The sequence below is a fragment of the Lepidochelys kempii genome, chromosome 11 (genome assembly GCF_965140265.1).
Source record: "Lepidochelys kempii isolate rLepKem1 chromosome 11, rLepKem1.hap2, whole genome shotgun sequence".
Taxonomy (NCBI): domain Eukaryota; kingdom Metazoa; phylum Chordata; order Testudines; family Cheloniidae; genus Lepidochelys; species Lepidochelys kempii.
In genome coordinates, this window is record NC_133266.1 from 9,873,626 (window position 1) to 9,890,342 (window position 16,717).

At 45.4% G+C, this 16,717-nt stretch overlaps 1 protein-coding gene across 5 annotated transcripts in view; it reads left to right on the forward strand.

Annotated features, from left to right (window-relative positions):
• Positions 1 to 3,848, forward strand: part of SLC15A2 (solute carrier family 15 member 2) — a 71,404-nt gene extending 67,556 nt beyond the window's left edge. For all 5 annotated transcript variants that reach the window (XM_073305083.1, XM_073305085.1, XM_073305086.1 and 2 more), the window contains 3 exons: positions 371 to 517; positions 2,244 to 2,348; positions 3,390 to 3,848. In XM_073305083.1, the coding sequence (XP_073161184.1) occupies positions 371 to 517; positions 2,244 to 2,348; positions 3,390 to 3,569 (432 nt within the window). In that variant the 3' untranslated portion in view covers positions 3,570 to 3,848. The remainder of the gene's footprint in view (positions 1 to 370; positions 518 to 2,243; positions 2,349 to 3,389) is intronic.
• The last annotated feature ends 12,869 nt before the right edge of the window (positions 3,849 to 16,717 follow it).

Here is a 16,717-nt window from a genome sequence, read left to right on the forward strand (position 1 = left end):
AGTGTAGCCCAGTGTTTTCTACCACTCAAATCTTTCTCTCTCTAAATTTGAGCAGATTTTCCTGAAATCTAGGAAAACAAAATAAAAGCGCTGTAAATGAATTTACAATAAACCGTCTGGGTCCGTCTGGCAGAGGTTTAGAACAATAATCCTCTCTTGGATCTGTGCAATAGATTGGGATTCCTCCTGACTTACCCAGAATTTTGCTAGTAGAGAAGAAGAGCACAGTTCAGATTCACCTAGAGAATTCAAGGGCAGGATTTTGCTTCAATCTTTAAAGGAAAACCCGTTTTTGGTTAATTCTGCATGTAAGCCAATGTAATATAGATCTCAACAGCGAATCAACATGACTTTTTATTTTCCCACTTAGACTTCTGCTAACCCTGTTGAAGCACGGAAGATGGAAGATATCCTGGCCAACAGTATCCATATTGCTTGGCAATTGCCACAGTACCTGTTAATATCAGCCGGGGAAGTGATGTTCTCCATTACGGGACTAGCGTTCTCTTATTCTCAGGTGTTGTACTTGGGATTGATGGCTTGTAGTTTAGAATCCATGAGTCTTGACTCCTTTTTTTCTCTATTCCTGCCTCTGCCACTGACTTGTAACAAGGCTTTGAGCATGACAGTGGTAACATCTCTGTGCTTCAGCTTACATTGGGGATAGCGATGCGTCTATCTCACAGAAGGGGTGTGAAGCTAAATTCAGTCAAGCGTTGAAAGTGCCTTGAGACCCCTGGATGAAGGATGCTTTAGGAGGGCAAAATATTACTGGGTTGCAGTTATAAGAAACTGGGGATTGTGAGGCAGACTTGGGGAAATGGTTAACGTAGATGGTCCAGATTCTGCTCTAAACTATACTCAGGCAACCTCCCGTCAAGTCAGGACTGAAACAACAAGCAGAATTTGGGCCAGTCACTTTTTAAGGGGAAGGACCCAAATGCCAAAGCATCAGTTTCCCCCAAGATGATTTTCTTCTTCACATTTTTTGTGCATATTTTATAGAGACAGCAACCAAAATATAACATGAATGACTCTGTTCACTGCGGGTGCAAGTTGGTGCAGCTCTACTGACTGCAGTTGACACCAGCAGATAATTTGACCTGTTATCTAGAGGTCAAATGAGCCCTTGCTGCTACTCATGTGTAGGCCCATTGCATTTACAGCTGTGCACGCTCCCTGCAGTTATTGGGGTTACACGGGTGTAATGGAAGGGAGATTTGGGCTCTAAAAGCTTACTTTTTAACTCTTTCCTGTCTTTTCAGTTTGATTCTCACTAGAGAAATGGGGGTGGTCCTTGGATGTATAAATAGTGGAATACTGAGTAGGAATAAGAAGATCTACTTATATAGCCTCTGTGTACAGCAGTGGGGTCCAGTTTTAGTGTCCCCACATTAAAAAGGATGTTGTAAATTTTAAGAGGGTTCAAGAAAGAGCTGCAAGAACACTTGCCTTGCAATGAGAGACTAAAGGAGCTTAGACAAGCTTAGCAAAGAGAAGGCCAGAGGCGACTTGAACATGGTCTATCGGTGCTTATATGGAGAGAAGGTATCTAGCAGACAAAGGCATAACAAGGTCTAGTCACCTGGAAGTCGAAGTTAGACAAAGTTATACTGGGACTATGGTACACATTTTTAACCGTGAAGATAATTAACCATTGGGACAGTTTACGAAGGGATGTGGTAAATTCTCCATCAGTTGGGAGACTTTCAGTCACGATGGGGTGTCTTTTGGCTCTGACTCAACCACAAGGTATTGGGCTAGAGCGGTTGAATTGATTGGGTTGAATTCTATGGCCTGTGCTGTGCAGGGGGTCAGACTAGATGATCATTTCTGGCCTTAAAATGTATGAATCTATGGGGCTTGCAGCCACGGGGCTAGAGGGGGCACAGGTCTGTCCCAGACATGTCTGCTTTATCCCGACACACCCCATCCTGGACCCACTTTACACACATCCTGGAAAGCCCCTGTGCTCATGATCCAGGCACTGGTTGGGACCAGGGGTGTGCTCTGCTTGGAGGAATGGGGAACAATTACCCTTTGGTAATCACCTTGCACCCATGGGCCTGGCAGAAAATGGCCATGGTAGAGAGGAAAATTCCTCCAACCTCAGTCCTGTCTCTGTCACTAGAGCGCCCACCCCTCCACATACCTGTAACCCGGGAAATAACAGGGAAGGAAAGCAGCTGAACACGAAAACAAAGGGAAACCCACTTGTCAGGTCTCTGGGTTGTTCTTTTCAGGCTCCCATCAGCATGAAATCAGTGCTTCAGGCAGGCTGGCTGCTCACCGTGGCCTTTGGAAACGTCATTGTGCTCATTGTTGCCCAAGCAGCGCTGCTGGAACAGGTATGGCTTTGAATATGACTGGCCACGTTCGAATCGGGGTCAGGACATTGGCAGAATCCCAAGACCAGGTCTCCGCTAGCAAAGCATTTGGTAGATTTAGGGCCCAATTGCTTTCTTCCCAAGCACTCAGCCGCCCCACTGGCCGCAGCAGGAGCAGGGGGTTCTCGGCCCCCCAGCCAATCAGGCAGTTCAAATCCGAGATGGGCTGAGACTGCTCAGTGATTTCATTGGTCCGTAGTGGCTGGTGTTCAGTACCTGCAGTGTCGCTGGAGCAGAGGCAGCGGGGGCATGTGCGGAACGCTGCATATCCCCTGCCTCGGTGGGCCTGAGCTGCAGCACTCTCCCAGAAGTCTGTTAATCCCTGGGTTTTGCCTCGGCTGCCTGCACCCTGCTGGTGGCAGCCAAGCATACTGCCGCCTCTTGGGGCTGTGCAGCTATCTCTAGCCCCACCAGCAGATCTCCGGAGGCAGCAAAGGGTACTGCAACCTCCAGTCCACCCGTCACACAACACAACTGTGTCATTATTGGTCAGGCTGAGCCCCACTAGCCCCCGAGGGGTAGCTGTCCCTGTTGGTCTGGATCAGTCGGGGTTGGATTTGGTTATCGTTTTCTGCAGACTGTCAGTATCCTGTGGGGCTTGCAGAAAAGGTTCTGGTTGGGATTGATTTCTAGTTAAAATTTAACACTAAATTCAAACACACGGGGAACAGAATAGATTTTTGCCTAGCCCATAAGGTTTTAGAGTGTGTTCCCATTCATTGAAAAGGGTGGAAGCAGACAGGGCACACTTCTGAGGAGAAGCCCTAATTAAACTAATCTGATTGGTCCAATTAGTTTTATCTATAATCCATCTGTTTATAATTAGCATGGTATATGTAAGGCAGGCTTCTAAGTGGCTTGCAAGAAACGACACTCATGACTTCCATCATAAACACTCTTGGAAGTCAAGGTACTGCTTTTAAAGAGCCACTTTAAAATGAAGTGTGATGCCCTCCACATTAGGCACGGGGTCCTCACAGCGTTGTTCTTTTTCTTCTCCAGTGGGCTGAGTTTGTCTTGTTCGCTTGCCTTCTCTTTGCCGTGTGTATCATTTTCTCCATCATGGGATACTTCTACGTTACCGTGGATCCCGAAGAACTGACAAAAGAAGAAGCAGAAAAGAAAGAGATGCCGAGTAATGGGAATGAGATCAGGCTCGCTCCCCGGAAAACAAAGCTATAACATGACTGTGGGTTGGGCTTGGTTGTTTTTTTTAAACAGAGCACATTAAGAGGAAGGAGGTTCGGGGACAGGGTTTTTGCATTCTGGCCTCTCACTCGAAATGTATCTTCCTAGTAAATTGAAGAAATATCCCCCTTTTCCCCAAACAAGGGGTCTGAAAATTGTGTAAAACTGCCTGGGAAAGCTCCCCTAGTATTAAAGGCACTATTACAAATAAATACAATGTAATTTTAAATCAGAGCACCCTTTCTAGCCAATAAAATATTTTCTGTGACTGGCTTTAAATGTATATTTAGCAGCAGGGGGAAGTATGTACACTAGACTGTGAGACAACACCGCTGATTTATGTAGGCATTTGGGAGAATAGGATGGAATTTACTGAAGAACAATTTGGTGGAATGATTGGTAGGAGGTTTCCGTGTCATCAGTAAGGTCGGGAAAAGTTATGTATAATCATGGAAGATTTCATAATGTGACTTTTTTTCTGGGCAGTTTGCCCCCATTGTTACATATTACAAGGGGTCTTGGTTTATGGTTTCTACCTCCAGATCCACATGTAATAATGGGCAATGAAATGTTGCAGGACAAAATGTCCCCCAGAAACGACCCTACAAGATGTGCACAGTGCAATCTGTCTGTCTAATTCAGCGTTTCTCAACCCAGGGGTCACAACCCAGAATGCACGAAAGGGTCGCAAACTTTAAAAATGGATCATATTGTGCATACAGTTTTTTAAAACAGATGCCTCTTGCACTTTGCCGTATGTTAATGCTGTGCATACCAATAAAGTTATTTAAACATGCGGGTGCCACCCATTAGCCAATCGAATGCAGCATGTGAAGAGTTATGGAAAAGACTGCACTGGGGAGCAGCGTTCCTCCATCGCAGCCCCCCCAGCTGCCTGGCTCAGGAAGGGACATGGCAGGCACCACTGGCCCAGCCACCGGTTTCTGCCATGTGCATGGTGACCTTTGCCCAGCTGCATTGCAAGCGGCCTGCTGCTCAGAGGACATGTAGGGTTCTACAGGAACATCCGGTCGAAAAGGGAATCTGGCAGCGTCCAGTCAGCACAGCTGGCTGGACACTAAACGTTCGGCTGGGCCACAGTAACCGGCCTCCACCACTCGGGGTGGGAAGAGGCAGCAGCTGTGGCTGGAGCCACATGGAGGGCAAGAGCGTTTGGTTTTCAGCAATTAGAAAGTTGGCAACCCGAAGGACATGTGGCGGCTCCGATGAGGGGAGACAGGTGTGAGAGCGGGAGCTGGAGATCTGCAGACAAGGAAAGCAAGGGCAGCCTGGCAGGAGGGAGCTTCATCGATCTCCCACCCAGCCCCAGTAACTTTCAGCGTCCCCACCTTCATCACCCGGCCTTGGGCTGCAGCAGCTCCGAGAGGGAGGATGCTCCTGAGCAGCCCCTTCCTGACCGGGGGCAGCTGGTAAGCACTGGGGGAAAGAAAGGGGGATTATTCCTGCCTCAGAAGGCAGTGGCAGACACCGTGAATCCTGAGGGGCTGGCGTCCAAGGGGAGCTGGGGGAAGGTGAGAGTCCCCACTGGGTGCTCTTGCAGCCAATGCACCTGGTGTTCCGCAGGTGTCTGGGCCCCGCAGCGCCCTGCCCGATGCACTGGGCGCTTGCAGTACAGCTGGGGCTGGCCATGCACATTCTAGCCCTGCTGGTAGTGCCGCAGGGCTCGCTTGGGAGCCAGGGCTGGGGCATGCCGCGTTCGGCCTTTTCTGAGAAGTTGGCACAGTTGGGCAGCTTGGGGGCAGCTAGGCACAGCACCCAGCAGAACATTGGGGGCAACAGGGGGCAGAGATAGAGGCTCCAGGACTGCACTCCACTGCAGGCTGGTACCATGTTCTTGGGGAGGCTGTACAGAGCACCACGCGGTGGGTGAGGAATAAAGGCAGAGGGAGGCTACAGCCCTTGCAGGGTCCGTGACAGGGCTAGGGCTGTGTGCGCAAGGCAGCAGGCGGGAGGAATTGATGGGGCCGTGTAGAGAGTAATACATCTTTCGGGGCCAAAATACTTGTGTATTTTCTACTTAGCTATTTACAGCATTGGGACTGGCCCTCAATGTTTACAAATGAGTCCTGGTCCAAAAAAAGTTGAGAACCACTAGTCTAATCTGTCTCATGTACAGAGTTTTTAGTGGGCTTTGCAGCCTCATGACCTATTTCAATAAGCTACAGTTAAAGAACTGGTTATGTTTTAATCCCATAGACCCAGACTCCTTGCTAAGTAGTAAAACCTTACTGGGCATTTGGTATTACATTATACCCTTGCCCCTTCAGGTTAGGATATAGCTCTTTTTGATGCATCTCATCCTATGCTTCAGTTGTTCCCCACTGGGAGAAATGTTGCAACAATTTCTGTAAAATTCCAGGCACCCTGCGGAGGGTTAAACAAGGATGCACTTTATTATCCTATTCAGTTTTCAGCCTACCAAGGCAGAACACTGCATCAGGTATTTATTTTGCTCGTGTAGTTTTCTTTTTAACTTCATCAAAGGTGTGTCTTTTCTTTTGTGCCTCAGTACCAGATTCGGGAAATAGCTATTTTAGCAGAACTGTGATATAATTATCCAATTTTTCTAGCTTGTATGAGGACAAGTTTTCTTGCTCGGGCTAGAAATAAGCTCATAATTATTGGTCTAGCAAAATGGCCAGGAAGGTGCCCCCCCTTCCCCCAGGCTCTGCGGTCTCAGGTGGCAAGGGCGTATCACAGCCTTTTAGCTGTGACAGTGCTCTCAGCACATTTTCTTAGAATACTTTGCAGATGAGGCAGATTTATAGTGAATAGACTTTCAAAGAGACTTTCATCTTTCAAATGATACAGAAGTCAGGCCTTGATCGCAAAGGTGGCCATTGTGGCCCCAATTCAGGAAAGTGCTGATACACGTGCTTAATCCCAGTCCTATTTTGGACAACTCTTAGCTTAACTTGATGTGCTTAAGAGCTGTGTTAAATAGGGATGCTGTCCAGACTCAGGGCACATTTCATGAGAGATGACCAAATTACTTAGTTCCCAGATAATTGCATTCTGCTTGCCTTCATTTCTTCTGCAATTTCAATTGGGTCTGATGTTTACCTTCAGTTCCTGTTCTAAACCATTGCATAGCTGCAATGGTTCTGTATATGTTTTAGCTAATGTTCTGTGCGCTGTTGAACAGCTGCTGGGTTCCACCCCAGAGGAAGCTATGTCTCACCAGTGAGTAAAGGATATACAAAACCATCTATTCGATCACCCAGCCCACTCTTCAGAGCCCAGTTCAGGATTATGCCCTTTGCTTCTTTTCATATTAATCTCCTCTTACCATGACTCTGTTGGTTCTTTCCCCTCAAGGCAATCTTCTTGCCTTCCTAATCTTTTTTTATGATACATTGAGAATCAGCTCAGCGACTGCTGAAGTGCTCTGCTATGATGCTATTTGACTCACTTCCAAAGTGAAGCACTAATAAACGGACCTTCTTCTTCCTCTTCTCCCCCCCACCTCCTCCCCGAAAAGTGGTGGAATGAAGGACAAGCTCCAGCCACACTGAGCAGACTCAAGTTGAAATTATCGGATCATTTACATTTTTATGAGCTTTGAATTTGGAAGCAGTTTGGAGTTTCAGGGCTTATGCAGAGTAAAAAGCAATTGAAAATTATTGGAGCACTTTCCTAGGGAAGCGATCAGCAGGCTGCGTACTGACAACTGATTTGCAAGAGGAAGAGGCTAGTGGCCAAATGAGGCTTTCTTAAAAGCCGCATCTCCTCCAAAAGCTCCTTTTTCAAATGTTTTTTAGCTCCTTGGCAGCATTAGCAGAGGATGTCGCACACTCTGAGTTTAAATTACAGGCATCATTCCAAACTCATAAAAGATACATTTAACATGTGATATGAATCTGTACATTTCAGATGCCAAATTGCACCATTCCAAACTTCTCTGTGTACCAAGCCATCATGATAACATTAGGGCAAAATAATAAGAGTTGTTCATTGTTTTTGTGTGCGCCATTAAAATTACTGTAGACTCATGAAATGATATAATAAACCACTTGTACTAACTGGGGCCTGACCCTGCAGACCCAGCAGGGGATTATTTATATGAATTGGAACAATCCAGGAGGGGAAAAGGTGTGCAACATCCAGCAGTCAACACTGCCTGGCTCCAGTTTTACATCAGTATAACCCCAGTAAGGCCCTGGTCTCCTTAAAATGCATTAAGGGTCAAAGATTGAAGGCCCAATTCTGCACAGTGTTTAGCACCTTCCCACTCCCAGAAATCAATTTGAATTGTATTTTGATTTCAGTGAGAGTTGAGGGAGCTCAGCTTGCTGGTCACACATGGAAAACAAACCCGGTCCATTTCCAGTTCCAGTGCTCAGGAGCTAGAGCTGATCTGGATTGGTTTCCAACCCAGGATTCCTTCAGAGATAAAGACTATGAGCTGTAAACAATGAGCCAAATCGTGAAGCCCTTACTCAGTTTTTCACACAGCCATCACACAGACAAACTCCCATTTTGGTCAACAGAAGCTTTCTTGAATAAACCTGTCAGGCTCTGAGCCATTACCATTACTTTTAGGAAAGAATAACAACATTCATCCTTCTAGTGTGAGCAAATTGAGGCTCTAATTTCTTCACTCCTGCCACATGCTTCCCTTCCTCCATGGCACTGGCAGGGTGTTGTTCCTGTTCTGGTTCGGTGTACCCTTGTGGAAAAAACACCACTGGATTCCAGAGCAATGGGCCAAGTTACTGTCAGAATGGTATTAATATAAACGGCAGTGGTTTGGACCATTATGGTAGAATTCTGTAGCAGATTTTACAGGGTTGTATCCTGATGATGATTCCCTTGCAGAATCGTCTCTTCACTTGCACTAACTGCTGTTTGACAGATTTGCTTTGGAAAACATAGGCACAACCAGCAGTATGGCAAACCCAAAGAATTCAAAAATCATAAGTTAGACCCAAAAGATTCATGAGATGGCTTAAAAACCATAGTTTTTTAAAAATTAATAAATAAATGTGGGGTTCTTGGGATTGGTCTTCTAGTTTTCAAGTTTTTAGGTTGAACTTAGGTCAAGCTTCTTTGTGCAGCCAGGAGGTCTAGAAACTTATTTAGTTTTTGTAAAAGGATGGCTGAGATTTGCATGCAGTCTCTTGATTCCACCAATGGGGGCTTTGGGAAAAATATCACAAGACTTGGCAACACAGAACCAGACCAAAAACAGGCTGCTCATTCATTATACACAAGCCACTTCGTATGCAGAACCCCACCTCTTTCAACTCTCTTTCCAGCACTGTGTCACATTCCCATGCCAGCGCAACAGAACATAATTTGTCTAATATGAAAACAAGTAATGTTGGGGCTCTTCTAGTGAGCAAACCTCCCTCCCATTCCCATCCCACCTTGTCGAATGTAATCTCTCCCCATGTCACAGCATGCCTCCTCTAACGTGGACTGTACCACAGGTCAAGGGCCAGATTTTTAAAGGGTATTTAGGTGCTGGAGGGGTTATCAAAAGTGTCCACATGCCTAACTCCCGTTGATTTCACTGGCTGTTAGTGCCTAGGCACTTTTGAAAATCCTATTAGGCACCTAGCTGCTTCTAAATCCCTTTAGAATCAGACCCTAGATCCTCACTTAGTGTAACTTGGCGTAGCTCCATTGATGTCAATGGCATTATGTCAATTTACAGCAGCTGGAAGTCTGACCCCTGTCTCTTAGCTGTCTGTGAAGTGCTGTTCCCATCTATGGTGCTGCATATATAGTGCATGATAATACAGCTGTGTACTGCCCACTGGGCAAGGCACTGTCTTGTTGGGTCTCATGCCAGCAGACAGGGGTTCATCACCTAACCCAACTAGCACTAAATGGCAGCTTTGGCTATAAGCCTAGAGAGTGAATGGGCATGGGGGGCTAACCTGTCTCTCAACCCTAGAGCTAATCCCACCTGAATGAGGTTGAGGCACAGGAGCTGGGGAGGCTTGCTTGGCTTTTGTGCTGGGCCTGTCTACTAAGACATCTATTTCCTGGGCAATACATTAGGAACTAATTCAATTGTGACAGGGAAAGAGGAGCCAATAGAATTTGTCACTGCGTGTGATTTGACCTCAGATGCTGTGTAAGAAGGTGGAGGACTTCCTGGCAAGGAGAGTCACGTGTGGTATGCACAAGTAGAGGTGGGGAGAAAGGTCCCTGCAACCAAGGTCTTCCCAACTTTCCGATAAACAAAATGCTCTTAAGTAGCTTGAAGTCATTGTGGCACATTAACCCAAGAGAAAATGAGATTGTAGACCTGGAAAGGTCAGCTGATTAAATAGTGGCGGACTCCAGACCTTTTGGAAAAAACATTAAAGGGGACTGCTACAGGGATTGTAAACTGTTTTAAAGAGAAAATTCCCAAAGCGTGGCAAGTAATAGCTTACAAATTACACTAAAGAATTCATGACACCAAGACTGACCTAGAGGTGCCAATTAGGGGCCTCTCTTAGCTTTCCCAAGGAAAAACCAGCAGACTCAAAATGTTACTGAGTGGGGCAGCCTGGAGGACTGTTCACTGTTACTGCCCAAGTGTACCTGCCCTGTGGCTATAGAGGGCTTCAGGGCTACTAAGCCAGTATCTTTAACTATTGCACCATGACTCTGCAGCAAGCTGGAGTTGAATTCTGCAGAAAGGTTCCTGAAGAAATGGTTCCACTGCACTGATGCAGTGAGTCAGAAATTCAGACTCATTTCAATTGAAATGCAACAACTATAATGCATCAAATGTGAAAATGAATGATACACTCAGTGCAGCAGTGCCTGTGTTAGAGGCATACTAAATGTCCCCTCCGGGGGAGGCCTGTGAGACAGAATGGGCTTGCGAGCGAAGCACGTTTGCTGGATGTTTCTGCTAAAATGATCAGCTGTCAGACAGCTGATGGGGTTGATATTGAATGGCCATCTTTAGGTTTCAGAGTTAACATCCAATTGAGATATGAGGGTCTTTTCCTCCTCTTCACCTTCACAAGTTTATCTTCACAATCACAAGAAACTTTTTTTAAATGGAAGCTTAAATCAGGCAGCACAGTTCCATGGCAACTGCCGTGGCTGCTAATTGTGGCCAGACATGCCCTCTAGTTCAGAAGCACAACAGTCACTATTGTGAAATGATTTCAACAGCAGCACTATGGGCTTGTCTTCATGGCGACAGGGAGCTCGCCTTAGTGTGCTCAAGCTACTTTACTCAAGTAGCGTCCAGGATTTCCAGGTTTATGGATCTTGGGAAGCAGATAGAATACCCCTGTGCAGATCTGTTCCTGTGCCTGATCCCACTGAGGATTACCAAAAGAAATGACACCATCTGCTCAAGAAACTCCCTGAAAAAGCACAGGAACAGATCTGTGCAGACACATACCTAGAACCCTGACCAGGGGCATTCTATCTGCTTCCCAAGATCCATAAACCTGGAAATCCTGGACGCCCCATCATCTCAGGCATTGGCACCCTGACAGCAGGATTGTCTGGCTATGTAGACTCCCTCCTCAGGCCCTATGCTACCAGCACTCCCAGCTATCTTCGAGACACCACCGACTTCCTGAGGAAACTACAATCCATCGGTGATCCTCCTGATAACACCCTCCTGGCCACTATGGATGTAGAAGCCCTCTACACCAACATTCCACACAAAGATGGACTACAAGCCATCAGGAACACTATCCCCGATAATGTCACGGCAAACCTGGTGGCTGAACTTTGTGACTTTGTCCTCATCCACAACTATTTCACATTTGGGGACAATATATACCTTCAAGTCAGTGGCACTGCTATGGGTACCCGCATGGCCCCCACAGTTTTTATGGCTGACTTAGAACAACGCTTCCTCAGCTCTCGTCCCCTAAAGCCCCTACTCTACTTGCGCTATATTGATGACATCTTCATCATCTGGACCCATGGAAAAGAAGCCCTTGAGGAATTCCACCATGAGTTCAACAATTTCCATCCTACCATCAACCTCAGCCTAGACCAATCCACACAAGCGGTCCATTTCCTGGACACTACTTTGCTAATAAGCGATGGTCATATAAATACCACCCTATATCAGAAACCTACTGACAGCGGTACTTACCTACATGCCTCCAGCTTCCATCCAGATCACCCCACACGATCCATTGTCTACAGCCAAGCTCTACGATACAACCACATTTGCTTCAATCCCCCAGACAGAGACAAACACCTACAAGATCTCTATCAAGCATTCTTGAAACTACAATACCCACCTGCTGAAGTGAAGAAACAGATTGACAGAGCCAGAAGAGTACCCAGAAGTCACCTACTACAGGACAGGCCCAACAAACAAAATAACAGAACGCCACTAGCCATCACCTTCAGCCCCCAACTAAAACCTCTCCAGTGCATCATCAAAGATTTACAACCTATCCTGAAAAATGATCCCTCACTCTCACAGATCTTGGGAGACAGACCAGTCCTCACTTACAGACAGCCCCCCAACCTGAAGCAAATACTCACCAGCAACCACACATCATACAACAAAAACACTAATCCAGGAACCTATCCTTGCAACAAAGCCCGATGCCAACTCTGTCCACATATTTATTCAAGTGATACCATCATAGGACCTAATCACATTAGCCACACCATCAGGGGCTCATTCACCTGCACATCTACCAATGTGATATATGCCATCATGTGCCAGCAATGCCCCTCTGCCACGTACATTGGCCAAACCGGACAGTCTCTATGCAAAAGAATAAATGGACACAAATCTGACATCAGGAATCATAACATTCAAAACCCGGTAGGAGAACACTTCAGCCTCTCTGGCCACTTGGTAAAAGATTTAAGGGTGGCAATTTTGCAGCAGAAAAGCTTCAAAAACAGACTCCAGAGAGAAATTGCTGAGCTTGAATTAATATGCAAACTAGATACCATTAACTTGGGTTTGAATAGAGACTGGGAGTGGCTGGGTCATTACACATATTGAATCTATTTCCCCATGTTAAGTATCCTCACACCTTCTTGTCAACTGTCTAAATGGGCCATCTTGATTTCACTCAAAAAGTTTTTTTTCTCCTGCTGATAATAGCTCATCTTAATTAATTAGCCTCTCACAGTTTGTATGGTAACTTCCAACTTATCTGTATGTGTATACATTTATATATATATATATATATATATATCTTACTATACGTTCCATTCTATGCATCCAATGAAGTGAGCTGTAGCTCACAAAAGCTTATGCTCTAATAAATCTGTTAGTCTCTAAGGTGCCACAAGTACTCCTGTTCTTTTTGCGAATACAGACTAACAGGGCGGCTACTCTGAAACCTGTTGATTAAAGACCATTAACTGTTCTGCCACTTTGAACCGCCAGGTATTTGCTTTCCCGCATGCATCTCCAGAGTTGCAAATGTTGTGAGCCCTCTTGAATTACCATAGGTATTTATTAAAAAAAGATTCTTCTAAAAAATAAGATACTCATAACTAAACTAGATTAATAGTAATGATAACATCACTTGATTATTGAAGCAAACCAACCATTTCCTAATGCGGGCATCTAAATTCATCTCTCTTGCAAGTGCTTCTCAAATGAATAATGCGGAATCCTGTCTCATGCTTTGCCTTGACAGGCGATCACAATGTATTACAGAACTTACAGGAAATAAAACAATCACTGTGTTAAGAAAAAATTGCTCATTCCCAGAGCATTACATGCCCGGCTCAGCTGATCAACATGGAAATGAACCAATTGTATGCCTTTTGAGGGCATTCTTAAAGAGACCCTCCCTTGGTTGCTAACCAGTCTAGGACTGTAAGCTTTACTTCATAGCCTTAGTATGCAAAAGGCTGTCAGACTCTGAAACGACGGATATAGTCCACTCAAAACTAGATGTTCTAAATTCCTGCTGAGTACACTGGTGTATCTGAAAGGAGAGTTTTTAAAAGAAGCAACTAAAACAAACCCCCTCAGAAATAAGAATTCCTAATACACATGATGCTCCCTTTTCCCCATCAGACCATTAGAGCCTCGTGTTCTTCTGCATGAAATTATCCATTCACACCCAACTATTAAATCAGTTAAATTCTGCTCTCTGTTATACCAGTGTGCACTGGTCTCACTTGGGTTGCATCACTCAGAACAGAATATATCCTGGGTGCTCTAACACTGTTGTATTTGCCCCTCCTTCCTTTTTGCACTGGACGATAACCTTTCTCTAGCTTTCTAGCACTGTGCCGCCTTCTGCCTGAGTTCTGACTCTCCCAAGCCATTTCCTCCACTTCTGTGTGTTGTAGATCTCTCTTAGCAGTTGATTGTTCACTCCTCGAGAGCCTTATTCTTCATTGGTTTGACTGCTCTCCTGATTTTTATTAATGGTGACATCCATCCCCATGTTTATTTCATCTCTTCAATCTCCTCTATTGTTCTGGGCTTCTCATCTGGTTCCCCCTGGTTCATGCTGTCAAACTGTCGACACTTCCATCTTCTTAGTCATGGTTTCCCATTCTTGCTCCCTCGGTCTCAGTCTAAGCACACTCATGCCACAGAACCTTAAACAGAGTAAACTAAGCAAATCATTAGAACCAGGGTCACTTTTAAAAGGCACTGTCTTCATCCAAGAGTGAGATTCAGCTAGGTTCCTTTGAGAAACCGATCTGATGAACCAATTTGCACTGTGTATGTGGTATTATAGATCTCATGGGGATTGGGATTAAACATCAAAAGACAATGTACTGTAGTTTATCTAGAGCTAGCAAGAGATTTCTAGAACTCAGTAGTCACTTATTTGTCTGAACAAAATAAAACCCCATGCCTGTAAGGTGCTGAGCAACTGTCTGCAAATTACTAAGTGCCGACAACTCCCAAGACATCTAGGGTGGCAGTTGTAAACTGGATCTCTTGCAGTTTGATTTGTGTGCAATGTACCTTTAAATTGAGTGAAGACCCTGCTACAGATGCAGCTGCCATTTTAGGTTCAGATGCAGCCAGTTACAGGAGAGAGACAAACACAACTTTGTCTCTCTCATGCAGACCTTCCTTTTTCCTCTTTTGTTGTTCTTCTAATATACAGTAAAGGTTAGTTAAACTGAAGGTCTCTGCTTGCCCATAGCATATGGAAAAGCATAACAAGTGGGCACTCAGCACTTGCAGGATGGTTTCAGAGCTTGATTATAATATATAGAGCCAGTCCAGCAGGCCCTGTTCTGATAAAACTCCTGGGAGAAGTCAATGTTAACCTGCAATATTGGGCTGTGTATTGGAAATTATCATTGTACTGTGTAAAAGTGCAACTCCTCAGGTGTCCTGATCTATTGATATTCAGTTATTGTAATAGACTTTAAATTGAACTGAATCTTTTGAACCCGCTTTCACATCCTTACAGTCATAGCTTTTAAGGCCAGGAAAGAACATTGTGATTTAAGGCCAATTTGCATCTGCTAGACTCTAACCAATTCATAATCTAAACTGGCCAGCTCAGTGCAAGCTACATACATTTGAGGCTTCTCATCCTGCAGTCCCATGGCCTGATTTCCATTAACTTCAATGGGCTCTGAATCGGGCCCCTGATGCAGAGAAAACTGAATTCAGGGGGCACATTGCCTCCTCTATGGCTGCTGCCTCTGAGCTGGAAGGTGTATGCTGATTGCAATAAGGCAGGTTTTTTTCATAATTTCTTTTGAGGAGCATATATTCTGCATTTTAATTACAGCTCTTAGACTATAAGGAAATAGCTTGAGCTCCAATTGATCTTGTTTTTCAGCCAGGAAGCTTGTTTTTCATCTATTATAATAATAAATCATAGAATCATAGAATCATAGAATATCAGGGTTGGAAGGGACCCCAGAAGGTCATCTAGTCCAACCCCCTGCTCAAAGCAGGACCAATTCCCAGTTAAATCATCCCAGCCAGGGCTTTGTCAAGCCTGACCTTAAAAACCTCTAAGGAAGGAGATTCTACCACCTCCCTAGGTAACGCATTCCAGTGTTTCACCACCCTCTTAGTGAAAAAGTTTTTCCTAATATCCAATCTAAACCTCCCCCACTGCAACTTGAGACCATTACTCCTCGTTCTGTCATCTGCTACCATTGAGAACAGTCTAGAGCCATCCTCTTTGGAACCCCCTTTCAGGTAGTTGAAAGCAGCTATCAAATCCCCCCTCATTCTTCTCTTCTGCAGGCTAAACAATCCCAGCTCCCTCAGCCTCTCCTCATAACTCATGTGTTCCAGTCCCCTAATCATTTTTGTTGCCCTTCGCTGGACTCTCTCCAATTTATCCACATCCTTCTTGAAGTGTGGGGCCCAAAACTGGACACAGTACTCCAGATGAGGCCTCACCAATGTCGAATAGAGGGGAACGATCACGTCCCTCGATCTGCTCGCTATGCCCCTACTGATACATCCCAAAATGCCATTGGCCTTCTTGGCAACAAGGGCACACTGCTGACTCATATCCAGCTTCTCGTCCACTGTCACCCCTAGGTCCTTTTCCGCAGAACTGCTGCCTAGCCATTCGGTCCCTAGTCTGTAGCTGTGCATTGGGTTCTTCCGTCCTAAGTGCAGGACCCTGCACTTATCCTTATTGAACCTCATCAGATTCCTTTTGGCCCAATCTTCCAATTGGTCTAGGTCCTTCTGTATCCTATCCCTCCCCTCCAGCGTATCTACCACTCCTCCCAGTTTAGTATCATCCGCAAATTTGCTGAGAGTGCAATCCACACCATCCTCCAGATCATTTATGAAGATATTGAATAAAACTGGCCCCAGGACCGACCCTTGGGGCACTCCACTTGATACCGGCTGCCAACTAGACATGGAGCCATTGATCACTACCCGTTGAGCCCAACAATTTAGCCAGCTTTCTACCCACCTTATAGTGCATTCATCCAGCCCATACTTCCTTAACTTGCTGACAAGAATACTATGGGAGACCGTGTCAAAAGCTTTGCTAAAGTCAAGAAACAATACATCCACTGCTTTCCCTTCATCCACAGAACCAGTAATCTCATCATAAAAGGCGATTAGATTAGTCAGGCATGACCTTCCCTTGGTGAATCCATGCTGGCTGTTCCTGATCACTTTCCTCTCATGCAAGTGCTTCAGGATTGATTCTTTGAGGACCTGCTCCATGAATTTTCCAGGGACTGAGGTGAGGCTGACT